The 27,637-nt window shown below is 34.5% G+C and overlaps 1 protein-coding gene across 2 annotated transcripts in view; it reads left to right on the top strand.

Moving 5' to 3' along the window:
* Nucleotides 1-25,073, top strand: part of PARN (poly(A)-specific ribonuclease) — a 152,381-nt gene extending 127,308 nt beyond the window's left edge. The window contains exons 23-24 of one of the 2 annotated variants that reach the window (XR_004230479.1): nt 940-1,051; nt 12,493-12,584. Coding sequence is in view for 1 of the 2 variants with exons in the window: in XM_031944494.1 (XP_031800354.1) it covers nt 12,493-12,686; nt 23,987-24,039 (247 nt within the window). In the remaining variant the exon portion in view is untranslated. Of the gene's footprint in view, nt 1-939; nt 1,052-12,492; nt 12,687-23,986 lie in introns of those variants that run through there. The other variant, XM_031944494.1, reaches the window with a different exon arrangement.
* The last annotated feature ends 2,564 nt before the right edge of the window (nt 25,074-27,637 follow it).

Below are 27,637 nucleotides of genomic sequence, written 5' to 3'. Positions count from 1 at the left end.
TGTAGAGGTGTTTTCATTTGTCTCCAACCTTGACGTAATTCTTTCTGTCTTTCATTATATTAATGGTACATAAAATTTTCTGTTTTATGTTAGTTCCAGCTTGAGTTTTCTTTGTATTGATCTATTCCTTTGATCATAGAAATGACCAGAAATTTTTCGCATCTACCTTTAAGGATTCTCCTTTTTTGGGAAGTGGGGAGGATCTGTAGTGTAATTTTTAAGTAATAATGAATTATTTGTTTTCTTTGCATTGCTCTGACATGGCATATTAACAACCTTTTGTATTTCAATTATTAAGGGTATCAAAGTTTTTTTATACTTTTATTTTCCAGATTTCATTCTGCAGGTTTCTTTTTTGTTTCTTTTAATTAGACAACAGAGTATTCAACTTTTCTACTGCATGTACAATAATTACATCAATTACAAAATTAAATATTGATGTAATTAATTTTCAGATAGTTTTTCCATTAATTCTTTGATAGTTTTCTTAAAAAGTATTCTATACCTCTCCTGGGCCATTTTCTTAAACAAATCTGCCTTTCTTCCTATGGTTCTTAAAATTTCACTATCTGCATCATAGACTGTTGTGTTTAGGGCTCTATTTTTTTTATATTTTTTAATCAGATATAGTTGGAGAATGTATTTGTTTATGATGGTTCTACTGAGTCAGTCAGTAAATATTGTTTTAATACAGTTGGTCTCTTGGTTGTATGCATGCTGTTGATCTCACTTTCCAAAATTCTCATCTAAGTATATTCTTCACTTCAGATTCATTCAGTCTATCGATGATATTTTTGCCATCTGTTTCATTATTAGGTAGTACTTCTGGAGTTTATGTTAAGTATAGATTGTCAATGCCTTCAGATTCTTCATCTTTTCCCTCTTCTGATTTAAGTAACTCCTCAATTTCCACTCTTATTTCATCTAATTTGGGCTTAGGAATGAAGTTATTTCTTACGATTGCCCTGCATAATCTGCAGTACGTTGTTGTATAACTTGGAGCTGAGGATATCGTTGACAAAAAGCAGTACGAAGCCCTTGCCAGTGCCTGGTAAGATCTGTTTCCAATTTTCTTGTGATGTAGCTCTGAATCATAATAAAAGCATCATATCTCCAGTCCATTTCATGCGCACTCCCGGTTTGCCTGCTTAGTGATCAGTGCCTCTTGCATAGAAGCATCACCAGCAGATGGAGTATTGGTGCTTCTGTGATTCTGCGCATGGGACCTTCTCGTGGTCCCAGAATAAGAAAGAATGCTGCGCACTGAGGATAATGTGAAGTAGGGACAGCCTACAACTCTGTGCTAGCCCATCTCTTTTTAAGATTCTTATCACCAGTTATATTACATCAGCCAGAATGCTAACACACTTGAATGGAGGTGGGGTGGGGGGAGAGGAGAAGTTTGTTCTTGCATGCCTCAGTCTCCAGCCACAGAATTCCCTCCTTGGCTCTCCCTCCCACCCCAGTCCTTACACTCATGACATGGATCATGGGCTGAGCTTTAGGGGAGCTAAGGGGAGGCTATCGTTATTACCACTACCACTGGTAGCAGGGGTCTCCCTGAAGATGGTTAAATCCTCACAATGGTTACGTATTTGAATGTTTGCAGTTTGGAGGGTCAGAGGGAAATGGAGGCAGACTTTTAATTTTATCGGAATAGTGAGCTTTCAGTCAGAAATTCCCTACACAAGTGCAAATCATCACTTTATGATTTATAATCTTAGACTGTTGTCTGAGAACACTGGGAAATTAAATAACTTTGCCAGTGCCATAGTCATGTTTTAAGGCAATACTTGAATCTACAGCTTCCAGGCTCCTAAGGCTAGCCTTTTATCCATTATATTTCACTGGAAAATAAAGAAGGTGTTTTAAGAAGTATTAATAACAATTGTTCTGCCAATCTGACAACTTACTCATATAATTCTTTCCATTCTTTTAGCACCGAAAAGGAGTAAATTAAGCAGGTAAATATGGTACATGCTATACTTTAAAGATGCAGAAGTTTTATCATTTTTTAGAAGTTTATGTATTCAGAGTATGCTTAGTCTGAAAAAGTCAAAATTTATGAGGTTTTACTATATAGTTGCATTGTTCTGCCATTGAATATTACAAATTGAGCATCAGAGATAATGCCAGATACATTATACAGAGAAACAAAAACATCTTATACCTTCCTCCTTTCACCATTGTTGTCTTAAAAAAGCAACACTACACATATACACATCCTGTTAAATGTAACTAGAATTACTCCTTGCAAACAAGAGATTGTTGGATTCTGATTTCTAATCCATTTTGCTCTCTGCTTCTCATTTAAAGGATAACTTTACCCCCTTCGTATTTATAATTACAATTGCTATGTATTTCTCTCCATCCTATTCTATTCTATTTATCCTCTCTAATTTTTTTCTGCCCTGTTTTGCCTCCAAACTGTTTTGCTTCTGATTACTGCCTCCCTTGACCTGCGCTCCCTTTTATCACTCTGCCCATTTTCCTCTACCTCTCCTTCTATTTCATATTGGGTAAGAAGGATTTCCATACTCAACTGAGAGAGAGGGGGAGAAGAAAAGGAAAAGGAAGATTCCTTTCTCTTTGAACCAGTTCATGTAAGAATGAAGTTCAAGTGTTGTCCATTCCACCATTTTCCCCTCTATTGTAAAGCTCTTCCTTGCATTCTTCAGGAATTACTCCTTAAAATACTGTACCTTATTCACATTGCAAGTTTTTTTTAAGTTTTCACATTCCAATTTGCTTATAAAGGCCTCAGTCATTATACTTAATGCACTTTTTAAATAATCGGGGGAAAAAAATGTCTATCTATCTATTATTATTACCAAGAGAGGAAAGTATTTTAGGAACTTGAAAATACAAGTTTTCTATCAGCTAACTTATTCTTCTAGTGAGGAGAGGAAATTAATGGTACATTTCAGCCTTCCAGAATTAATCAGTCTATCTTCAGCTGTTAGTAGTAATATAACATATCTTAATTCTGAGTTTCCTAAGTACTTACCAAAGTATTCAACAACCCAGCAGTTTTATTACTCTTAAATGCTTTTTGAACAAGGCTGGTTTACTGTTTTATTTCATCTGCAAATGCCTATCAAGATTAATATCCAATTCTGATCTGCCAAGTTATACCTATAACATTTTATTTCTTAATCACCACTCCTTATGATGTATTTAAATGTGCTTTCCATAATCATTACAAATAAGCTTATTTTGTCCAATATTATTATAGTGCATGCTAATGAACTCCCAGTAAGAAAAGTTATTCTTTCTGGCTTTGACTTAAAATATAAATTTAGTGTTGAATTTTGACTCTTAAACTTACCAGTTAACAAATATTTTAGAATCTACTGTGTGTATAAATGTGCTACTTTCAGATAGATCTTAGAGCTATGTCTTCATTTAGGCAACAACACATCACCTATATCACCTTATCTTTAAAAAACATTTGCTTTTGGGAGTGCAAGCTGATGAATGAGAACTAAGAATCTGTCAAGTGAACTGTTAAACTTTGATCTTTTTAGAAGCATTAAGGAGAGTTATCACATTATCCAGAATCTTCTAAACTTGACTCTTATTATTTATATCTTTGTAATTTCAAGGAATCTCATTTACTAGATAATAACATGGGTATTGACCAAGCATGCCAGTACAATATACAAGTGCATAACTTGTACTTGACATAAGATTTGGGTGATAGAAATTTAGCCTGAAGGAATTCTCTTCTCTACCTGGCCCCAGCTCCCTCACTTTCCAACTTTTCTTTATTTGTATTTTTTTCCATTAGAATGTAAGCTCCTTGAGGTGGGAAATATGGGATAATTGTATTTGTATCTATTTTCAAACCTTCCCATAAAATGTCCATGTAGTATACATGGAACCATTCCAACCAATGAACAAAAAATTTTTTAAACTAATTTACACATTTCCTTTAATTCTTTAAGGATTTTAGAATTTGATGATCTTGCTTCATCTATCTATTCTAAAGATGAGAAATTGAGATGTACGAGATGAAGAGATGTGCCCATGTTATTGGCAAAACTAGGAAGAGAAATCAGGACTGTTCTTTTTGTTTATTGTTATTATTTTTAATGTTGAGATTGGTTTAGATTTTATAAATCTACTCATCATTTTTAAGAAGAGACTTAATTGACTTTTAGTGAAAGATTCATTTTTCTTATTCAAATTCAAGCTATCAAGAAATTGGAAAGTGTTTTGCCCACATTAGGTAATGAGCTCCCTAGGTCCTGTAACTTTGATCTAGACATAGCTAGGATTTTTCAATCTCAGTCACAGATCCTAATCTCATTATTTCTTAGACCCACACTTCATTTGAAATTTCTAACACTATAACCACTGTAACATTGTTTTTTTGCCATGTAATTAAGAGAAATGGTGTTGGAAGCTGAAGCTTCTGTGGACCTGAACTTTGGATAAAGGCATAAGGTACCTTTTGCTAAATTCCATGCCATAACAGTACATACTATGATGATATTCTTGACATTCAGACTTGTAAAGATAGACTAAATATCAAAAATTTCCACTCATGACTGAAAAGCATTTAATGAACAGGTGACTCTTTGTATAGATAATACTACAACCTTGACTGAGGATCTAGGCCCTTATTTTTCTATTAACACTAAGGAAAAATGTTACCTCTTCTGATTTATTTTTTTTCTGTAATATGAAAGAATTGGACTAGATCACTTCTCTTGTCCCTACTAGCTCTTAAAGACTTATAATTATGTGAAGCTTTTTTCAGATCACATGTGGAATTAGCTTTCTTTAATGGGTTGAATTTCAGCATCTTTCCATTAAAAAATCCAAGGCAGCTAAATAAAACACTGCTAAGAAGACTTATTTTGTATCATATGTTATATTGCCTCACAGCTAGAGTTTCAGCCATGCTTTTAATAAATCAAGTTTGAGTAAACCTTCATTACTATTAAGTTTATTTGTATTTAATTAAATTATGCCAGGATACAATATTATTTTCATTACAAAAGGAATGTTACACATTGGTTAAAGCAACCGTCTTTTTTTTAAGTAGAATTTTTTTTTTAATTAAAGCTTTTTATTTTTCAAAATATAAGTGGACAATTCTTTAACATTAGCCCTTGCAAAACCTTGTCTTCCAATTTTCCTTCCTTTCCCCCACATCCTCCCCTAGATGGCAAGTAGTCCAATATATGGTTTTTTTTGTTTTTTTATTATAGCTTTTTATTTACAAGTTATATGCATGGGTAATTTTACAGCATTTACAGTAATTTTCTTCCAATTTTTCCCCTCCTTCCCCCCATCCCCACCCCCAGATGGCAGGTTGACCAATACATGTTAAATATGTTAAAGTATAAATTAAATACAACATAAGTATACATGTCCAAACGGTTATTTTGCTGTACAAAAAGAATCGGACTTTGAAATATTGTACAATTAGCCTGTGAAGGAAATCAAAAATGCAGGCGGACAAAAATAGAGGGATTGGGAATTCTATGTAATGGTTTATATTCATCTCCCAGAGTTCTTTCGCTGGGTGTAGCTGGTTCAATTCATTACTACTCTATTGGAACTGATTTGGTTCATCTCATTGCTGAGGATGGCCACGTCCATCAGAATTGATCATCATATAGTATTGTTGTTGAAGTATATAATGATCTCCTGGTCCTGCTCATTTCACTCAGCACCAATATATGTTAAACATAGTAGAAATATATGTTAAATCTAATGTATGCATTCAATATTTATACAATTATTGTGCTGCACAAGAAAAATCAAATCAAACAAGTAAAAAAAAAAAAGAAGAAGCAGTAGCAAAATAAAATTCAGGCAAGCAACAAAAAAAAGAATAAAAATGCTATGTTGTGAATCATACTCAGTTCCTGTGTTCCTCTCTCTGGGTGTAAATGACTCTTCATCACAAGATCTTTGGAACTGATTTGAATCATCTCATTGTGGAGGAGAGAGAGCCACGTCCATCAAAATTGATCATTGTATAATCTTGTTGTTGTCATCTCCTGGTTCTGCTCATTTCACTTAGTGTAGTGTTCTGATTGGTTTTCTGGAGGTCTTGGAGCAGCCTTCGTTTCAGTAGAGTAATCACCACAAGAATAGCCAGGTGTTAAAATCCAAATTCTTTATTGTCTCCTTGCCTGGGGCTGGACATCTTTCTGGAGAACCTTTCAGACAAGCCTTGATCTCAGTGGGGAAGTGCAGGAGGCCAGGCCTGCCACCAAGGTGATCTGAGATGGAGTGAATGAATCTGGCTCTGAGTCCCTGCTGACAGTTATATACTCTATTATAATTACATTATTATAGGTATGAATCTTGTGGAATTGTATTAAGTACTAAGTACATATACTGAACTAGAGAACTATTGATCACCATGCTAAACTAGGTAACCATTGTCTCATCAATTCCACTGACTTAACAACTTATAAGAATTCTTGTTTTAAGTACAGAGTTCTGGCCCATAACAACTTAGCATCAGTTCATGTAAGTCTCTTCCAGGCTTCTCTGAAACCATCGTGCTGGTTGTTTCTTGCAGAACAATAATATTCCATATTCATATACCACAATTTATTCAGCCATTCTCCAACTGATGGGCATCCATTCAGTTTCCAGTTTCTATCCACTACAAAGAGGTCTGCCACAAACATTCGTGCACATACAGGTCCCTTTCCTTCCTTTAAGATCTCTTTGGGATATAATCCCAGTAGTAACACTGCTGAATCAAAGGGTATGCACAGTCTGATAACTTTTTGAGCATAGTTCCAAATTGCTCTCCAGAATGGTTGGATGCATTCAGAATTCCACCAGCAATGTATCAGTGTCGCAGTTTTCCCAAATCCCCTCCAGTATTCCTCATTATCTTTTCCTGTCATTCTAGCCAATCTGAGGCGTGTATAGTGGTATCTCAGATTTGTCTTAACTTGCATTTCTCTGATCAATAGTGATTTGGAGCACCTTTTCATATGACTAGAAATGGTTTCAATCTCTTCATCTGAAAATTGTCTGTTCATATCCTTTGACCATTTATTGTTAAGGGACAGGTCAATTCTCCCAGAGCCTCCACAGCCGTGGATCATAACATCTGAAGGAGTTGGGGGGCAGCCTTTGCTGACACAGGTGTTGTGAACTGGGAACGAGATAAATTGGAGGCAGAGGGAAGAGGAGAGAGGTCAGACGATGCAATGGCCTCTCAGTCAGAGAGGTCAGAGAACAGCAACGGCCTCTCAGTCTCCTTGTATCATCCTCTCACATGAGGAGATCCATTCTGGGTTGGATCTCCAGCAGCCACTGTTGGGTGGCTCCCATGTATTCCAATAATTTATCAATTGGAGCATGGCTTGAATTCTTATAACTCTGAGTCAATTCAGATTTATATATTTTAGAAACCAGGCCTTTATCAGAACCTTTCAATGTAAAAATGTTTTTCCAGGTTATTATAAAGCAGCTATCTGATGAATCCTTGGACTAAAAGTTTAGTTAAGAATAATGTCAAATGGGGCAGCTAGGTGGCGCAGTGGATGGAGCACCAGCCCTAAAGTCAGGAGGACCCGAGTTCAAATTTGGCCTCAGACACTTAACACTTCCTAGCTGTGTGACCCTGGGCAAGTCACTTAACCCCAGTTGTCTCAAGGAAAAAAAAGAAGAATGTTAAATGTCCATCTTCCAAATTCTAGCAACTTACCATTGGTGAGCGATATGAATTTCAGTTCCCATTGTTCATGTATACCACTAGTGCTCATATTCCTTGATTGAAATTGCTCTTTATCATTCTACCTGATGTTTTCATACTGTAAGATTTTACAAATGACCATTTTTAAAATATTTGTCTTAGGAGATATTTATAATACTTCACTATTAATTATATGAACATATTGTATGTATATATGTACACATGTACATACACCACATGTGTATGTATGATTATTGTATGTGTATTTGCTTATGCATATATATAATACACTATGATCTATATACAGCAGTATATGTGTTTGTGTGTATACACACATGCATGCAATGATCATTGATCTAGAAGTAGATGTGGATTAATCTAGATCATTTCTCTTAATTTTACAGATGGGGAAACAGGTCAGAGAACCTAAATGATTTGCAGGTCATATAGATAATTATATGTAAATGGTTACCCTTTATATCGTAGTCACTGTGTGTGCCAGATGCGTGCTATGCTAAATGCTCTTCAATTTGTATCACATTTGATCCCCACAACAATCCTGCAAGATAGGTGCTGTTATTATTCCCATTTTGCCGATGAGAAAACTGAGGTAAAGTAACGACCAAGGTCATACAGAGAGTAAATATCTAAGGCTGGCATTTAAATGCAAGTCTTCCTGTCTCCAGGCCCAGTATTCCATCCTTTGTACCACTTAATTGTCCCTGATTAGTGCAGAGTAGGTATTTCAACCCACGTTCTTTGTCTTTAACTCCAAAGCTCTTTTACTGTACCTCTTTCTTCTTATTACATAGGAAATTTGTCAATATTAAAAGAAAGGATAAGTAGAGATTTCCCTGAACAGCTTTTTAATTCTTTTCTTTTAATTTCCTTTCCTTTTTTTTAGATCTTAAATATTTGTTGTTTTAATTAGCCAAAATCTGCCTTCTCACCTCTGCTAACTCTCCTCCAACTGTTTATGCAGCCTAAGATTGCATTAGCTTTTTTTTTGCCTGTGTCAGAGAAATCAGTGGGTGTGGTAGTTTCATATTCGTATGTAAGATATTATCAACTATCTGCCTCACTGAGATTATTTGTTCTATATACCTGTTCTGACACCCAGTGAACTTAAAATTGATTGGGGAGAAAAACTTTCAATTTTGAAACTCTAGCTTTTATGCCACAATTTTCTTCCAGTTCTTTGGAATCAATTCTTCCCTTACTAAGATCTTTTTTTCAAGTCAGTGAAAAACATTATTGACTACTCTTGACTGCTAGCAAAATTCTGGGATTTACATTTGGGCCACATCTAGTCATTAGGTTATAGTCCTATATCACATGTGGGTTTCTTACCATTATCTTTCGCTTTGTGGGGCAGTATACCACACATTCATAATAGGCTATCTGCCAAGCAAAATTCATGGCCTAGCATCTTTACCGATTCTAATTTCCTGTTCTGCTTTCTACATTTCTACAATCCAATCGTATCTCAAGACTTGAAAATGGTGCTTTATCTTGTATTGCAAAGTCTCTAATATAGTTTTCAATTTCTCATATTCATCCTTTATTTCTTTGTTCCCTGAAAGGTTCTGTCTTTTTATCCAACAATCTATATAATACTTGTCCTGATATTTTCTATTTTTAAAATACCTTTCAATTTTTCCCTTTTATGAGTCTATTTAAAAGTCTGGGAATTTGCCAGCTTTTTGTTGTGAATGTAGGCCTATACAGCCATATTTGACAAGATCTTTATCAGAGGTCCTAGGATCTTATGATTTTCAGTAGAACTTCATCTGTTATCACTAAGGATTGCAAGATTTATTCTATTGTCTTTTGTATAATTATTATTATCTCTGCATTTGAAACTCCAGGTCAAATCCAGTCAACAAGCTTTTATGAAACAATTACTATGTGCTAGGCACTGTACTAAGATTTGGAGCAAAAAGAAAAAAAAGTCAAAAAACAAACCTTATTCTCATAGATCTCACCTATGCAGGAAACAACATACAAACAACTCTGTACAATAAAATATATACAGGGTAAATTGTAATTAATCCCAGAGACTAGGCACTAAGATTTAGCAGGATTGGAAAAGGCTTCTTGCAGATGAGCCTCTAGTTGAAATTTGAAAGAAACCAGAAAGTCAACATGACATTTTGATCCAAGTGTGGGGGACAGCCAGTGAAAATGCCTGGAATTGGGGTATACTGTGAGAACAGCCATAGGTCATTGTCTCTGCAAAGCAGAAGAGGTGGAGAGGATTAAGGTATAGAGAGGAAAGTGGAAAATTAATAAAGAACCAGATCATGAAGGTTTAAAAAAACTAAACAGAGGATTTTGTATTTGATCATGAAAGTAATAAGACTTTGGAGTTTTTTGAGTTGGGGTCCTGGGTATAATGATTAGATTTGTTCTTTAGGAAGTTTCTGGAACTAGGCCAAAGTTACCATTCCAGATTTTAAGGCCTTAAAGCAGGGATTTGGTCCTAAATATTCTGAGTAAATATTTTAGTAATGCACCCCAATCTTCTAAGTTTTTGGCAACCAAGCTAAATATTTACTGAAGTCTTGTTTGGAGAACTAACAACTATGACTAAGGCAGATGATTCCTATATTTTCAAGATACTTTTTTTATATCGATAAACCTAATTCTTAATTGATTCTTTCTGTCACCAAAATATTCAAATTTCATATGCAATCTCCTGAGGTTTCTTAGTCCCCATATTTCACAGGATAGCTATTATTTAACATACTATTCACTTTGAATTACTATTTTATTTTATGTCCTTGTGTGTTTCTACTAATTAGAAAAATTATATTAATCTCAAATAATAGGAAACACAATTTGCATAAAACTGTTTCATTAGTTCAATATTAAAGCTTGCAACATCTCTTCAATTTTCTAGATTATCCCAACTGTCATTCTTATTTTACCATGTACATATTGTGGTGCTTTGAAATGGGCAGATAGCACAATCGATAGAGCATTAAGTCTGGATTCAAGGAGACCTCAGTTTAAATTTGGCCTTAAATACTTAGTAAATGTCTGTCTGCATTTCTTTGCCATTTAAACCTGGAGGATTTTTGTTCATGTTTTCCCTCAGATACTCTGTACGAGATCTACCCAGCATGGGAAAGCTAGACCTTTTATCACATGTTCTATTTTTTCATTAGACCAGCTAGATTTAAGGTCTGTCTTAAGTCTGTTATTATTGCCACAAGATTGGTCCAACCCCTTTTCCTGTCATTCTTATTCTTGATAATCTTGTATCTCATTTTTCACATGCATATCATCATTTGGTATCATTATCACCTTTTATGCTAACATTGCCATTTTCCTTTGGATTTTTTTAATAGTTCATTCCATGATTTGTAGTCTTATATTTGATTTGTGTGTGTGTATATGTGTGTAAAACAACATATAAGTATTTTTGTTGTGAGTAGTTTGTGATATTAATATACTTATTAATTTAGTACTGGTATACAATCTTAGCTACATTATTATTTGTTATTTCTCTGTCTTTTTTTCTAGTTGTCCCTTAGTACTTTTCTTTTATAATGTGCCTATAATACTTATCACTGTGTTGTGAATTGTTGCTATAACCATTTCGTAAAAAATGTAGGTACATAAAGTTTATCATAATTCTGAGATCTATAGGAGTGAGTTGGTCTGAATCCATATTGACCTCTGTTCATCTTAACTTTCTTCCCAAATAAGAGAAAAGTTTCCAAAAAGTTTTGTAAGTAGAGATGAAATAGAAACCATTTCTAAAAATGTAACTAATCCTTAGAATTATAAGCACTGTTCACTTGCTTTCCTTTTCAGAGACCCTGGGCCACCTCTTGAAGGCATCAAGAAAAACACAATTTCCTTTCTCTTCTCCATGATCCCAAAAGAATGAAATGTGTTAAGTACAGCTTCAAGGTGGTTTTGAGTGTACAAGTAATTTGAATAATCAGATAACCAAATTGTCTAAAGACATATTCTCAGCAAAAATATCTTTGTAGGTTTTTGGTTTTTTTTTTTAACTTCTATGGCATACTTTATTACAAGAATTTTTTTCTTTTCATAACTTTGGAGCAATCTCTAGTATAACTAGATACTTCACAACAAAAGACAAACCTGACCCTTGTTATGTGGACTATGGCCTGTGCTTTTTGCAGATATAATTATATTGCAGGAGACTTTGTACATCTGAAACTGTACAGTAGTATTACTGTTTAGGGTATATCAGATATACAGTATATCCATTTAATTATTTTCTGTGGTATATTCAGGAATACTGATAATAACCCTAATCTGAAATTATTACTGTTTTACTAAAATGGCTTTAATCATAATAACTACTGTAGATCATGGATCTAAAGTTAGAAAAGACCAGCTTGGAAGAAGATTATATGGTCCAACTTCATTTTCTTGTCAGTAAAATGGAGGTCTAGAGAAATTAAGGTCACACAATAAGGAGGAGAGTCAGGATTTAGATTCATGTCTCATAACTCTTAAGTCCATTGATTTTTTTCATTGCGCCATATATTCTCTGTTAATTTTTTAAAAGCTTGCTGGAACATTTTGTGCCTCTCCTGATACAGAAATATATTAACTCATACATTTTTTCAAACTAACTCTTCTCTATATATCTTTTAAGTAATAAGCTCCTAAGTTTTATTACATAATAATTTCTTTAACTCTCAGGTGCCAGTTTTGCTGATTGCTGATTAAGTGTTATTGGCAGCAAGAGTGTTTAAAATGTGAGGAGATTGGCTTATAAAAATAACTCTGACACCTTTTGTGTTGTTTCACTTTTTACATTTCAGTTTTACAGCCACCAGCACAGTAGGAAAGAGAAATATGAGCCCCATTCAAGAGGAAGCTGGCTCTGAAGACATAGAGTCAGTGGAAATATCAGACTGTGAGCTTGATCAGACAGATTCTTCTGCAGAGTCCCTTACAGAAGGGAAGAAAAAAGCCAAAAAGTGTAAAAAAATGAAGAAAGAACTCACGTCAGCTGGTAGGTATTATTTCCTAAAGGTCAAGAGGTTATTTTCTTTACCTTGAATCTTTTATAGTTTGAGAAGGGATCTTAAGACCACTTAAGTGTAGCATGTCTTTAGTTGTCTGTGAAAGATTTAAAGACCTATTTATATTTAATTTCATCTGTAAGATTCAACACAGATTAAAGAAAAAACACTACAAAAATGTCCCAATTAAGTTTTGGAGGTATAGAGGAAAGAATACATATTAAATATTGCTCTTTTTTTAGTTATAGACATGGGACATAGTTCATATTTATCTTTCCTTTCAGATACAAGGTTAGTTGAATTTCTTTAAGGAAATCAACAGTGAAGCCAAAGTTGTATGCACATTTTAAATATATCACAATAAAGCTTTTAATTGACTCAAAACTGTGACACATACTAGATGCCCTAATTATGTATACTCATTGGCTCAGGGAACTTATCTGTGCTTCTCATTATTACTTGCCATTTAAAAAGGGAAAAAAAAATGCATTTGTATAGTTAAAATCTTTGCCTGCACATTTTTCCCCTTGAAAAAAATATTAATAATAGCTTTTTTCCAGAATACAAATATAGTTTTTAGCATTCACCCTTGCAGAACCTTGTGTTCCAAATTTTTCTCTCTCCCTTTCCCCCACTTTAGATAGTAAGTAATCCAATATAGGTTAAACATGTGCAATTCTTCTAAACATATTTCCACACTTATTATCCTGCACAAGAAAAATCAGAATCAAAAAGGGAAAAAAATGAGGGGGGAAAAACAAGCAAATAACCAAAAAAAAAAAAAAAAAAATTTAGTGAAACTGTTATGTTGTGTTCCATATTCAGTCCCCATAGTCTTCTTTCTAGATGCAGATAGCTCTCTATCACAAGTCTGCTGGAATTTTTGTCTGCCTTTTTGAAGATACTTGTCAGCTATTAAATATTTAGCATTCTTTTCAGTAAGATTTTCCATGTAGTTTTCTTATTTGTTTTACTTTTTTATCTTAATTTTTCTTCGATTTTTCTCAGTTTTACACAGTGAACTTTTCCAAGTATTTGTTACTATTTGTTAGAAAAATGATTTTAGTTCCTTTGATTTTATTTCCCATTACTAGAATGCCGTAATTAACTCTTTCCTGCTTTTATCATTTTAAGTGAAAACATCTATGGGTTATTTAAAATTATAAATCTAAAATACTGCAAGAAAAGCATGCATTTTTCTCCCATTGATAGTAAAACTGGCAGTCTCAGGAACTGAGCTCAAAACAGATTTTTTTTACTTCTGTCAAACACATGACTTTTTAAGAAATTGATAACTTTTAATTAAATTGGCCATGTCAAATGAGTTGAGTTTTCTTTTGGATTGCCATTCTTGGAATAAAGCCTTTTAACACTGCAAGTACAGCAGTTTAATGAATCCTTTTAACCTAGTTTGTTTGAATATTTAATATTTTTAGTATCCATAAGATGTGGGTCAGAGATAGCAGATGTTTAACATGTTGAATCTAACAATATTGATTACTCATTTATTGTCATAAGGCACTGTAACTTTGTTCAAATAATCTTAATGGTATTTGCATAAGTATATACATTCAATATTAGAGCAGCTTTTTTTTTTAATACCCCTGTTGTAATGAACTAGGTACAAACTCAGGCAGAACTCTAAAGAGCAGAACACGAAGGTATTCCCAGACTTCCACAAAAGTAATCTGATGGGAGAAATTCTGAATGAGGAGTTTAACCTTCTCAACCTGGGAATGATTCCATCAGAATTCAAGGAGGGTTCTTTGTCTAATACTTCATTTGTAGTGCTACTATAAAAGAAACAAAGATACAGGCCCTCCCTACAAGTTAATTACTTATACTTTTTAGTGTTTGAAATAGTGAAAAAAAGGGTTGCTAACCAAACCTCACAACAAACACTTGTATGTGTGTAAAGGTTATGAACCAGTTACTTTTCAGGTACTAATATTTACGTGGTTATGATGTACTAAATTTGGAGGCAATCCTGTATCTGCTATTGATTATCTATTAGTAAGTCACTTTCCCTTTCTTGGCCTTGGTTTTCCTCATTTGTAAACTGCAGCAATTAGATGGCCTTAAAGATCATTTAGAGCTTTTAACTCTAACTCTATGAGTTTTTGATCCTATGATTAGGTCAATATATTATTTCTTTAATTTATTTATTATAAAAGAAATATTACTTTAAAAGCTTTGTCACAAAATCATTAATATTAATATTGATAATTGATTTCTTTAAGTCTTTATTTACATTATCTTATTTTACTCCAAAGGAAGATAATTCAAATATTATTATTCCCCTTTTGTTGGAAACTCATTGAGGTTCCTAAGGTCACACACAGCTAATAAATAACTAAGCCAAGATTTGAAATTAGGGTATTTTGCTTACTAGATTTAGCCCTTATTTCCTTTTATCATACTTTCCATGGGTATCAAGATCACTTAAATGAAAGAATATTCAAAAATATAATAGAAAAAGGATGACTTTTTACAAACTACTACTACTATTGTGGTAAGAAAAAATAACCTTTATTTTCATATCCTTGCAGCCATTAGAACTAACTTTTATTCATGTCACTACTCACTAAGTATATGTTGAATGAATAAATTTTTATATAAACTTATGGTTTGGGATTTGTGCTTCTCTGTGAAGACCATGTATTTTAAAATCAGCCGGAGTCAGGAATTCAGGTTAGGGGAAAATCGTCAGTCTTTATTCTCAGTGAAGAAAGATCGGAGGTGGAAGAGAATCGGCGATAGCAATGTGTGCAGCTGAGTCAAGAAGCTAGCTAGACCAGCAGCCACACAACCAGCAGCTGGGAGCATGGAACCCAGGCTCAATCTCCCCCAGCTTCTCTTCCTGTCTCTCTCTGCCTCCACCCACCAAAATCGTCATTTCCTATACAACACATCAGGACTTGCACGGAGAGTGGGCAGGGACCATTCTTTATCCAATCATGTATATTAATAGAGTGTAGTCCAATTACTATTTAGCCTCACGTACTTGGGACCTCAGTGCATCAACTCAAACCTCAGCCCATTACACATCTCATTGCCTATATTCACAGGAAGCAGATATGTAAAGAACAATAAGTTCCCTGTTTGTGTTTATTATAATCATATTGGTTTCATTTTCAAAGTATAGTATTATACTGTTTGGGACTTGGATATTAATTTTTTTTAAAAGTAGCATGTAATATGAATTTCCATTTGTAGTGTATGTTTGTATCTAAAATTATGTTATTCTCAAGACTTTTTTTTTTCTGAGTCAATTGGGATTAAGTGACTTGCCCAGGGTCACACAGCTAGGAAGTGTTAAGCGTCTGATGCCAGATTTGAACTCAGGTCCTCTTGACTTCAGGGCTGGTGCTCTATTCATTGCACCGCCTAGCTGCCCCTCCAAGACAGACTGAATGTCATTTTTACTTGGCATTTTGTAATTTTATATTTTTATCTTTCTATCACCATATCCATCTCCCACCCATTCTACCAAAAAAATTACATGACCAGTTTGGCAACCAGATCAGACAAGATTGACAGAAGTCAAAAGCTGCTTGGATACCACTTAAATAAAATCTTTTTTGGAAGGAAGTTTCCATTTGAGTACAAAGAGGAAATGTATCAAAATACCGTTTATGGTTAAATTCTTTAATGTAAAAAGAGAAGTCCAGTTCCAAGTTTGGGGTTCTTCTCCCCCCTCCATCACCCCTTACACACATAAAAAGCACGATTGCACGATACATTAAACCTTTAATGTTTGCCAAGAGCTGTGTTTTATTGGAGTCTTGGAAAAACTGCTGAACTTTTAAATCTTATATGCTTAAGATTACACTGAAAAGTTTAGAATCCACTTAAAGCAATAATCTTCTCAGATACTGTTACAGGTTTCATTAAAGTTAGAAAATAAGTTCTAAAGTTGCTGTCAGCCATTTGAAGCCCAAGCAAAAGCAGTTCACTTACCTCCCATGAAGATTTTAAATGACTATATTAGGACTAGTTTACAACTTAAATATTGAAAAAGAGATTTATGAAGCAAATAGCAGCTTGCATATTGAAATCCATGCTTGTGCCTCTCCTTTGCCTAGTGATAGGCAGGCCAGAGCTTCTTAAAACATGCTAGAGTGCTCTATAGGAGGTGAATGCTGTAGGACCCCCATGTGGAAGTATTGCTTTTTAATGAGGTCCCTTAGAGGCCTGACTAACTAAAGGATAGGGTCCAAGATTGACTGACCTTTTCCTGAATTCTCCTTTTTAGTACTTTTTTGCTTGTTGTCTTCCCCATTAAATTGAGCTTCTTGAAATTCTGGTCTTTCTTTGTATCTCCAGTACTTAGCCCAGTGTCTAGCACATAGATTTAATAAATGCTTACTGACTAACTGAAATTAATCAGTTTTAGAAATTTTTGAAAATCCATTTTGGTTTGGCAGGAAGAAAGTCATTAGTTATGGAAAAAGTCTCTTTGCCTTTATGTTTTTCCATTTTTCAAACATGGAGATTTGATCAGATAGATAAGTAGACTGAAGTAAACTTATAGAATCTTGGGAGTAATGAGACAGCTTAAAAATCATATAATCATAAGGTCAGATGTGAAGTTAGAAAATGCTGGGAGCATCTATTCCCATCCCTTTCTTCACAGTTGGAAAAATAGGCCCCGATAAGATGACTTGGCCAACCAAGACCATATGAATAATACACATTTGCAGCAGAATCTGGTTGAAGTTGGAAGGACCTCGGAAGCCATGGAATCACATGCCTTTATTTTAGAATGAAGAACTAAAGGACTCCGAGAAATTATATAGTTTAACCAAAGTAGTTGGTAACAGAATAAGAAATAGAGCCCAAGGTTTCCTGATTCTAGTGAATAGAAATAATTTCAGGAAGAACCATTATTGGGAAAGGAGGTTGGGAGGGAAGTTCATGGACATTTAAAAAAAAAAAAGCTTATTTAAATAAGTCTTTGCCCTATTGTGAAATGGTGCCTATGCAAATCCAGTTCCCAGAAGACTTGCTCTTTTCACTATTTCATCTTTAGGACTTAAGAAATTCAATAGTTTCAAGTACTTCTTTTTCATATGATTGAAGAAAGTTACAGGTACAATTGGCTGGGTTCTTTTTTTTTTTTTTTTTTTTTGCCTAAGTCTCAAAAGTAGCCTTTAAAACTGAAGCATATCAGTTAGGTTATCTTGTACCTCAGTCAGGCACCCCATTCTTGGCTATGTAGCTATTCAGTTTTGCTAACTGAAATGGACATTTCCTTGTATTCAGATAATTACCTTTCTGGACATGCAGTGATTTTAGTTTAGAGCCACAATAAAGGTAAGGTAATAAGTCTTGATGCTCACAGAAAAAAATTTCTGTCAAAGTTGTCATTAGCTCTTCTAATTCTTTCCAAACTTGATGAAATAGATGTATCACAGCATAAGTTTCCCCCAAAATTGCAATATTTGTGCTTCTCAGTTGTATATTTGTTTCAAAATACTTTTTCAAGGCATTGTTGTTATCAATTGGGGTCTCATTTACTTTGATGGTAACAAAGTATAATTGAGTCTGAAAAGTTCATGTTGCAAGTGGTAACACTTGTACAGTCTAGATGCTACACCCATAGAATGTTTTCTGAAAAAAATCTAGATAAGCTTTCTACCTACTTAGATCTTTTGTTGGAGAAATTACTTAAGATGAGAACATATGAATGGATTAATCAGTACAAGTTTTCATATCGAGATTATTGATCTCTCTCAAAATATAAAGAATGTTGTAATGGAAAGAAAGCTAGGCTTGAAATTAGAAAATCTGGATTTGAATAATTGTTCTGACACTGACTAACTACATGACTATGGTCAAATCATTGAATTTATCTGACTGGTATCTTGATTCTTCCTTCTTGATGAGGGATAGGCAAGATTAATAATGCTTAAATTGCTTGCTTCCCAGAATTGCTATGGAGAAAATACTTTACATTATCTCTACAAATGCAAGTTGTTTTAATTAGTGTGCAGATCTCTTTGTAGTGCTAATTTTTAATGAATGGATTGGTTGCTGTATTCAGATCCATTCCACTTTTGTAGTGATTTCCACCTATTGCTAATTTCAGCAAAGGACACTGGTGGTCCATCTAGCTGAATGATGGAAATTGGAAATCTTGAAATAAAGCTTGGGGATGGAACAGTACAAAGAAGGGTAATTTTAACATTGGAGGTCATTCCCCAGTTATCCTGATCTGTGTCTTGCCACTGCTCCCAGATGTCTCTGGAGGGGAGAGTGGGCCTGGTGACTTTGCACAGCTCTGCCTCATTTAAATCAAGTTCACTTACAAGTCAGGGCAAACAACAATTTTTGAGAAGGAATAGCTTGCCCCATTGGGAACCCTACTGGTCAGTTCCATTTGGACAGTTCCCTCCCTTTTTCTCCCTCTTTCCCTCCATTACTTTTTCTCCTTCCATTTTTTCTTTTTGCCTTCCTTCGCCCTCTCTTTCCCTCTCTCCCTTTTTCCCTTCCTTCCTTCCCACCCTGTTCACATAGGAAACATATCCTTATTTGTGGCCACTCTGCCCAAAAGATTACAGATTTTGATTGCTGAAACTTCACCAGATATCTTGGGGTTTGTTGGCTAGATCTTTTTTCCCTTTTCCTTATTTATTCTATCACCAAAAAAGTGGGGAAAATAACTTTTTTGCCTTGTGTAGTTGCATTTATGATTTCTTGAAATACAGCATTGGAAAACCAGGCTTTGATAAAGTCCATTGGGATTCAAATGAAGTTACTGGATCATGTCATAAATCCAGATGATTCTGGCTTTCACTGAATGGCCAATAGTAAGTCTCAGCCCAAGCTTCACTTGCACATTGTGTTTTGATGGCTCAGAGTGAATATACATAGCAATTGTTTCTGTTCTGACCAGAAACCTTAAAGATCTTTTCCTCCCAGACTGATTTTTTTTTTTTTTTTTTGAATAGGTAAAAAAGACCATTTCTTACCTAGCCTTAATCATCAAATGGATGGTCCTTTATACAAACTGAGACCTGGGAAAGACCTTAGCTTAAAAAGGCCAAGGTGTCTCACCGCATCCTGGGCCATCCTCGGATGTCCTGATCTTTGTCTAATCATTGAACTCTTAGATGGCTCTGGACGGGAGAGTGAGGCAGGTGGACTGCACAGTTCTGCCTCACTTACATACACTTGCAAGTTAAGACTTCACCTTCCTTATGTCATTGATCCTCTTCAAAAATGAAGTGACAAATAACTTTTTTTTTAATCCTACCATACATTTATTTATTTATTTATTAGGACTTTTTATTTACAAAACATCTGCATGGGTAATTTTTCAACACTGACCTCTCAAAACTTTCTGTTCCAAAATTTTCCCTCCTTTCCCCCCACCTCCTCCCCTAAATAGCAGGTAGTCTAACACATGTTAAATATGTTAAAATATATGTTAAATCCAATGTATGTATACATGTTTATAGTATCTTGCTGCACAAGAAAAATCAGATCTAGAAAGAAAAAAAAACCCTGAGAAGGAAAATAAAATGAAAGCAAACTTCAACAGAAAATGTGAAAATGCTATGTTGTAGTCCACACTCAGTTCCCACAGTCCTCTCTCTGGGTGTAGATGATTCTCTTCATCACTGAATAATTGGAACTGGTTTGAATCATCTCATTGTTGAAGAGAGCCACATCCATCAGATTTGATCATCGTATAGTCTTATAGTCGTGTATAATGATCTCCCAGTTCTGTTCATTTCACTTAGCATTCAGTCCATGTAAATCTCTCCAGGCCTCTCTGAAATCATCCTGGTGGTTGTTTCTTATAGAACAATAATATTCTATAACATTCATATACATAATTTATTTAGCCATTTTCCAGTTGATGGGCATCCATTCAGGTTCCAGTTTCTAGCCACTACAAAAAGGGCTGCCACAAACTTTTTTGCACCTGTGAGTCCCTTTCCCTCCTTTAAGATCTCTTTGGGAAACACTTGCTGGGTCAAAGGGTATACACAGTTTGATAGTCCTTTGAGCATAGTTCCAAACTGCTCTCCAGAATGGTTGGATCCATTCACAGTTCCACCAACAGTGTATCAGTGTCCCAGTTTTCCCACACCCCCTCTAACATTCATCATTATCATTTCCTGTCATTTTAGCCAATCTGAGAGGTGTATATTGGTATCTCAGAGTTGTCTTAACTTGCATTTCTCTGATCAATAGTGATTTAGAGCACCTTTTTATATGACTAGAAATAGTTTCAATTTCTTCATCTGAAAATTGTCTTTTCATATCCTTTGGCCAGTTGGAGAATGGCATGAATTCTTATAAATTTGAGCCAATTCTCTATATATTTTAGAAATGAGGTTTTTATCAGAACCTTTGAATGTAAAATGTTTTCCCAGTTTATTGCTTCCATTATAATCTTGTCTGCATTAGATTTGTTTGTACAAAAACTTTTTAACTTAACATAATCAAAATTATCTATTTTGTGATCAATAATGATCTCAAAATTCCTTCCTGCTCCACAGGTCTGAGAGGTAAACTATCCAATGTTCTTCTGATTTGTTTATAATATCATTCTTTATGTCTAGATCATGAATCCATTTCAACCTTATCTTAGTATATGGTGTTAGGTGTGGGTCAATGGTTTCTGCCATACTAGTTTCCAATTTTTCCAGCAGTTTTTATCAAATAGTGAGTTCTTATTCCAGAAGCTGGGGTCTTTGGGTTTGTCAAACACTAGATTACTATAGTTGTTGACTGTTTTGTCCTGTAAACCTAACCTATTTCACTGATGAACTAGTCTATTACTTAGCCAGTACCAAATGATTTAATGACCGCTGCTTTATAATATAATTCTTGACCTTTTGTTGTTCCAGATAAATTTATTGTTATTTTTTCTAGGTCAGTAAAATAGTTTCTTGGAAGTTTGGTTGGTATAGCACTAAATAAATAGATTAGTATAGGTAGTATTGTTACATTTATTATATTCCCTCAACCTATCCAAGAGCCCCTGATATTTTTCCAGTTGTTTAGATCTGACTTTATTTGTGTAGAAAGTGTTTTGTAGTTTTGCTTATATAATTCCTGTCTTTCCCTTGGCAAATGAATTCCCAAATATTTTATACTATCAACAGTGATTTTAAATGAAATTTCTCTTTGTATCTTTTGCTGTTGGATTTTGTTAGTGATATATAAAAATGCTGATGATTTATGTGCATTTGTTTTGTAGCCTGCAACTTTGCTAAAGTTGTAGATTACTTCTAATAGTTTTTTAGTTGATTCTCTAGGAGGACAAATAACTTTTAATACTACTTTTTATAAATGCACACTTTTTTAGTGTCAAAAAATGTCCTTCCTTAAGGCCTGCAGGCTTAAGGTCTTCCTAACAGGCCTGTTCTTTTCTAAGAAGTGGGAAGGGGAGGAAAAAGAAGCAGAGACATGGATTTTTCTGATGTGACTTTGTTACCACTCCAGTTTGTTTCATTTAATGATTAAACTTTGAGGAACGGGAGCAGTTAGGTAGTGCAATGGATAAAGCGCCAGCCCAGAAGTTTGGATTCAGGAATCACAATGATTAAAGTCCCTTAACCCCGATTGCATTGCTAAAATCAACTAAGCCTTGGCTTATTTGAGGCCTACATAATGAGATAAATTAGGTTCTCATAATCAAAATATAGTTATTGTAATTTACTCAAATTGACCCACTAATAGTACTTTACATTTGTATAGTTTTTGATCTATAAGGAAGTCCCACAAGGTATGTAGGACATGTATTTATTACCCCAATTTTAGTAACATGGAAATTGAAGCTTAGAGAAGCTAAATTACTTTATTTGGGTCATACAGTTAATAAATGTTGGAACTAGTCCCTTTCTTTTTCTAATACATCATATTCTTGTTGAGTAACTTCCACTGTATTTGATTATATCCCTTACCTTTACCATTTTTTATACATGCATAATGGACTTTGTTTTGCAGCCTAACATTAGCTAAAAATTTCAGAAGTGTTAAATTAATATTTGATTTATGTAAGTAATTTGTTTTTCCTCTCAGCTATTTTTTTTCTTCTTTAATTTACTCTGAATTCCCATGTAACTGTTATAGTTGGCAGTGTGGGTTTTACCTTTGTAAAGGTTAACTGAATTCTGGGATTCTATAATGTTTCTGGGACATTGGAACAAATTAAAAGGACATTTCTTCATGCTGTTCTCTTTGTGACATCTTTTTAAGAGTACATAATTTGTGAGTGAATCAAGCCATGTTACAGCAAGCCACAAGTATTACTTTTTAACCCCTTTATTCTTTTTAAACAGAGACTGTCTAAAATTTTTCCCTGTTTAGGACTTTGTCTTATTACACTCTCATTTTAAGCTTGTTTTCTGCCTTTTACAGTCCTACAGTCTTTGTCACAAATTTAGTTCTACTAGACAAGAAACTAAAATTTCTGGTTATGTCATGTCCACTTATCTTTTAAAAATTATTTTTATTTGTTTTGTTAAATATTTCCCAGGTAAAATGTTTTTAAAAAATTAACAATCATTTGAAAGAAATTTTAACCCCAAATTTTCTCCCTCTTTCCTGTCCCTTTCCCTTTTTGAGAAGGTAAGCAATTTGATAATTTTATACATTTAAGGCATGTAAAATGTGTTTCCATAATAATCATGTTGCAAAAGAAAACACAAAACAACAAAAATAAAGTTCTAAAAATATGTTTCAGTCTGCATTCAGAGCATCAGTTCTCTCTCGATGTGGGTAGCATTTTTCATCATAAGTCCTTTTGGAGTTGTCTGGATCATAGTAATTAAGTCTTTCATAGTTGATCATTCTTACAGTATTGTTACTACTGTGAACTATGTTTTCTATTGATCAGACACAAAAAAATAGATTTTGTCATCTTTTTATCTATTGGGCAGCACTTGTATATCGTGGGTCAAGAAATACAGATGTACAATATTCTTTATTCTCCAAAATGTCAACATCTTTAAACAAAGGGAAAAGTAAAGCGACGCCAACCCTGAAATTCCATTAATCTAGCTTCCTGGCATTTTCTGACTATGGTTTTCTGCATCTTTTTACTATTTCCCCAGTTCCAATCTCGGTAAATACAAATATGGTCCCAAAGGGCTTTTTCTAGTTGTGGTTTATGCAGCAAGCCCCACCCAGTCCCTGGTATGAAAGTCAATCTCCCAAACCAGAGCTATACACTTATCTCTTGTTTTGAATTGTTTAATACTTTTTTTCTCCAAAAATGCTATCTGTGCATTAGAAAGTGATTGATTTTTTTTCCCGTCTTTTCCACTAGGAAGCATCTCAAGCAGTTCTGCCAAGCTCTTTGAAGTTCCTGATTCGTGGTAGCCAACAGTTGAACGAAGAAAGTAGGGACTTGGATTCTGAGAAATCACCAGACTTACACCACTTGGAAGCCATACTGTATTTAATTTAATAAAATGTGGTGTGGGCGTGGTTTGAAAACAAAGTATGTTCCCTGAAAAACCAGTTTGTTTGTTTTTTTTAACTGTCCATTGAACAATCACTGCAGCTCTAGCATGTCATAAATGTATATCTCATTAACTGGTTAAATTTGTTTGTCACGTGGAGCCTTTGTTATCATAAATGTTAGATCAGATAATCAAATCTCAGTGTGGTTAGGGCCACCTGAAATGGGATGCTGGCTGTGAAATGTAGGGAATTGAGCTGCTGGCATTCTTTCTTCTGAACTGTTGTCAAGATTTTTTTGTTGAGCTTCTTTCCTGCTTTCAGAGTTATCACATATCTCTTCAGATTGAAGTTTTTAGGCAATTGCAACATATCATCAGTTTCCCAGTAAATAGGCCTGTCACTCTCTCATTCCTTTTTACCCATTCCTCTATCTGAAAACATTGCATTCTCAATCTGGTTTTTCCAGTATGAGAATTTCTACCATTGTCAGCTCAGAAATGAACCTGACGTATCCAGCAGCTTTTTGAAAACATAATTTATGGAGTTACTTTTCCCAAGATATGATTTTTCTCATGTGGGAAATGGGGACATGAAAGGGTCATTTTTTTTTTTTGTACACATTTTGCCCACATTCACTATTTAAATCTTGATCTAGCTTTTTGGGAGAGGGAGAACAAGGCAGGGGGAAATCTTTTTTAAAAGTTTTGTGTGGGGGTGAGTATGTATGTGGGTGTCTCTTTTTATGAAATCTATGACAGACCTATAAAATATATCAGCCCATTCTCTGTTAAAAGAAAAAGAAATAACTAAACAAAAGAAAATACAACAAATTCCATGGATCTGCCTTAGTCCAGATCTATTTCAGATCATTGTTAGATATTCAACATTTTTGTATCATGGAAATAAAAATGAAAAATGTATTTCCATAAAATGAAAATTAAAGAAATTTTCATAGGACTCAAAAGTTTTTTTTTTCCATTTCTGTCAGCTATACTTGTTGATGTCTCTTCCTGTTCTTTATAAATTCCTCTGAAAGCTATCCCTGAAAATCTTATCTAAAAAGAGGTTACTTAGATTAATCTTTAGGGTTGGGAGGGATTTTTTTTTTAACTTCTACCCTTGTTTTTGTTAGGTTGGACCAAATTCTCAGTGGTGTTAGCACTGAATTAACTATGTAGCATGGTGTTATAAGACTTTAAGTTCTTTCAAGTTTAAGACTGTTAAAAGAAATGACAACCTAGAGCTCTCAGTGGACTTGTCAGTTTGGATTTACACAACACTTTTTTATCTCAAAACAATAAGAACAACAAAAGCCTGTTTTCCCTCTTCTATCCTTCACTTTCCCAGCTTTGCCCAGTATATCAAATTCCAACTTGAGTAGGCAACAAGCATGCATTCACTGCCAAAAAGAACCATTCTTAGACAAATTCCTATCCTCTCTAATTCTACCATTACCCACAAGTCGATATAGTGGGGAAGAGGGGAAAATCACAAGTTGGAATAAAGACAAAAGTAAAGGAAGATATTCAGTGAGAAGATTGAAAGAAGCAGCTGGACTCCATTGAACTTAGAAATGAAAACTTAAAAACACAAACAAGTGGTCATAAATATTACATTTCATTTTTATAATGAAATGAAAATTTTGGAAATAGCATTAATGTTCAAAGTTAACTGTGTGTTGATTGAGACTGTGTGTGATCATATTTTTTTTACATTTATATTTTTATGTTAATTACTTTCTTAGAATGCTATAACCATCTCTGATAGTAGTGATGGAATCCAGATAAAGCTGCATTTCATTGTATATAGTTTTAGGCAGTTCGTAGCTGTCTAATTTTAGACAAGTCATAAGATTTAAACTCTTAAGAAACCTTAGAAGACATTTATCCAGTTCAGAGATGTCAAATATCTCACTGGTAGGCCCACAACGCACTTGACAAGTGGCCTGAACCAGCTTAAAATGTAATAATATAAATAGATCTACAATAAAACATAGATACTTTACGTTTGAAACCCATGAGTATCATATTTGGTTGAGAGGCCCTTGACCCCTATTTCTCCTTGACTTCAACACACCTTATCCTAAACCAAAGCTTTTTAAATTGGTTTTCAACCCCATATGGGATCATATAACTGAATGTGGCCATCACAGAATTATGATTTCTTAATCAGTAAATATTTGTATACTTATTTTATATGCCTATATACCCAGAATTGCATAAAGATTTCTTGGGCAAAAAGAGTTTGCAAGTGGAAAAAGTTTAAGAAACCCTGATCTAGACCACGTCCTCATTTTATAGAGGAGAGAATTAAAGCCCAAGTTGGTTATGTGATTGCCCAAGATCATCAGGGTGGTATGTGAAAGAATCAGGATTTGAACCCAAGCCTTCCAACTTGAATTCCAGCTTAGATGGTGCAAAGCATAGAGTTGGGATTCTGGTTCTGGAGTTGGCAAGACATGAGTTGGAATGTAACCTCAGATGCTTAGCAACTATGTGACCTGGATAAATCACTTTATTCTTTCTACCTCAGATTCCTCATCTTGTTTTAAGCACCTACCTCCCAGGATTGTTGTGAGGATCAAATGAGATAATATTTATAAATCATTTAGCACTGTGTCTAGTACATAGTACTGTGTGTTAGTTATCCATAATCTGTATGACTTTCTGCAAGTCACTAAAGCTCTCTGCACCTCAGTTTCCTCATCTGCTAGTGGGGAATAATAACCGTACCCATTTTACAGGGTAGTAAATCTCAAATGAAACAATTGCTTTGCAAACCTTAAAACAATATAATTATGAGCTATTATTGTGGGTCTTTTTTCCATTTGGGCAATGGAGAAGAGCTGAGGAAGAGGAGGATGTTACTAGTCAGAACTGTTTATGACTTCATTGACGAGCAAGCAATTACTAATTGAAAATAGAAGAGAGGTGGACTCATCTGATGGGGTCCATTTCCTGCTCACACATTTGTAGCAACTTTTTTAGTGGTGTAATTTTTTAAAAACCAAAGCATTTATGACATGAAAAACATTAACCAAATGTGTCCTTAGTTACCACCGCCTGCCAGGCCAGGAAAATCTTTCTCCTGGCATAAAAGACTTGTGAGTATTAAAAATAGATCAATCTTTTTTGGATGCTTTTTATGATCTCATGACTTACTAGGTTTCATTCCTCAGGGGTGGAGGGCCCTATGGGTAGAATGATCAAATGATACATGGTATAAAACGGTACTTTTTGAAGAAAAAAATTTTAACACTCATTTATACCTTCAGTCTATTTCATAAAGCCTTTGTCAAGTACTACCCTAACTCTTCGAAGGTTTTGTCTTCATCCGTTTAACCATTGGTATCCCTAAGTAGTTCCAAGTACTTGTGACTGGCCATTTGTTGAAAATGAAAGGGCTTTAGGTTCACTAGCTGAGAGGGTTCTTTAACTGAAGTGTTTTTGACAAGGCAGATTTAAAAATCTTTCTGTCCCAACTTACCTCCTTCCCCCCCCCCAAAAAAAAAAAA

Source organism: Sarcophilus harrisii, chromosome 1 (assembly GCF_902635505.1).
Source record: "Sarcophilus harrisii chromosome 1, mSarHar1.11, whole genome shotgun sequence".
Classification (NCBI taxonomy): Eukaryota; Metazoa; Chordata; class Mammalia; order Dasyuromorphia; family Dasyuridae; genus Sarcophilus; species Sarcophilus harrisii.
Note: the sequence above shows the minus strand (reverse complement) of the source record. Positions and strands in the feature narration are given on the sequence as shown.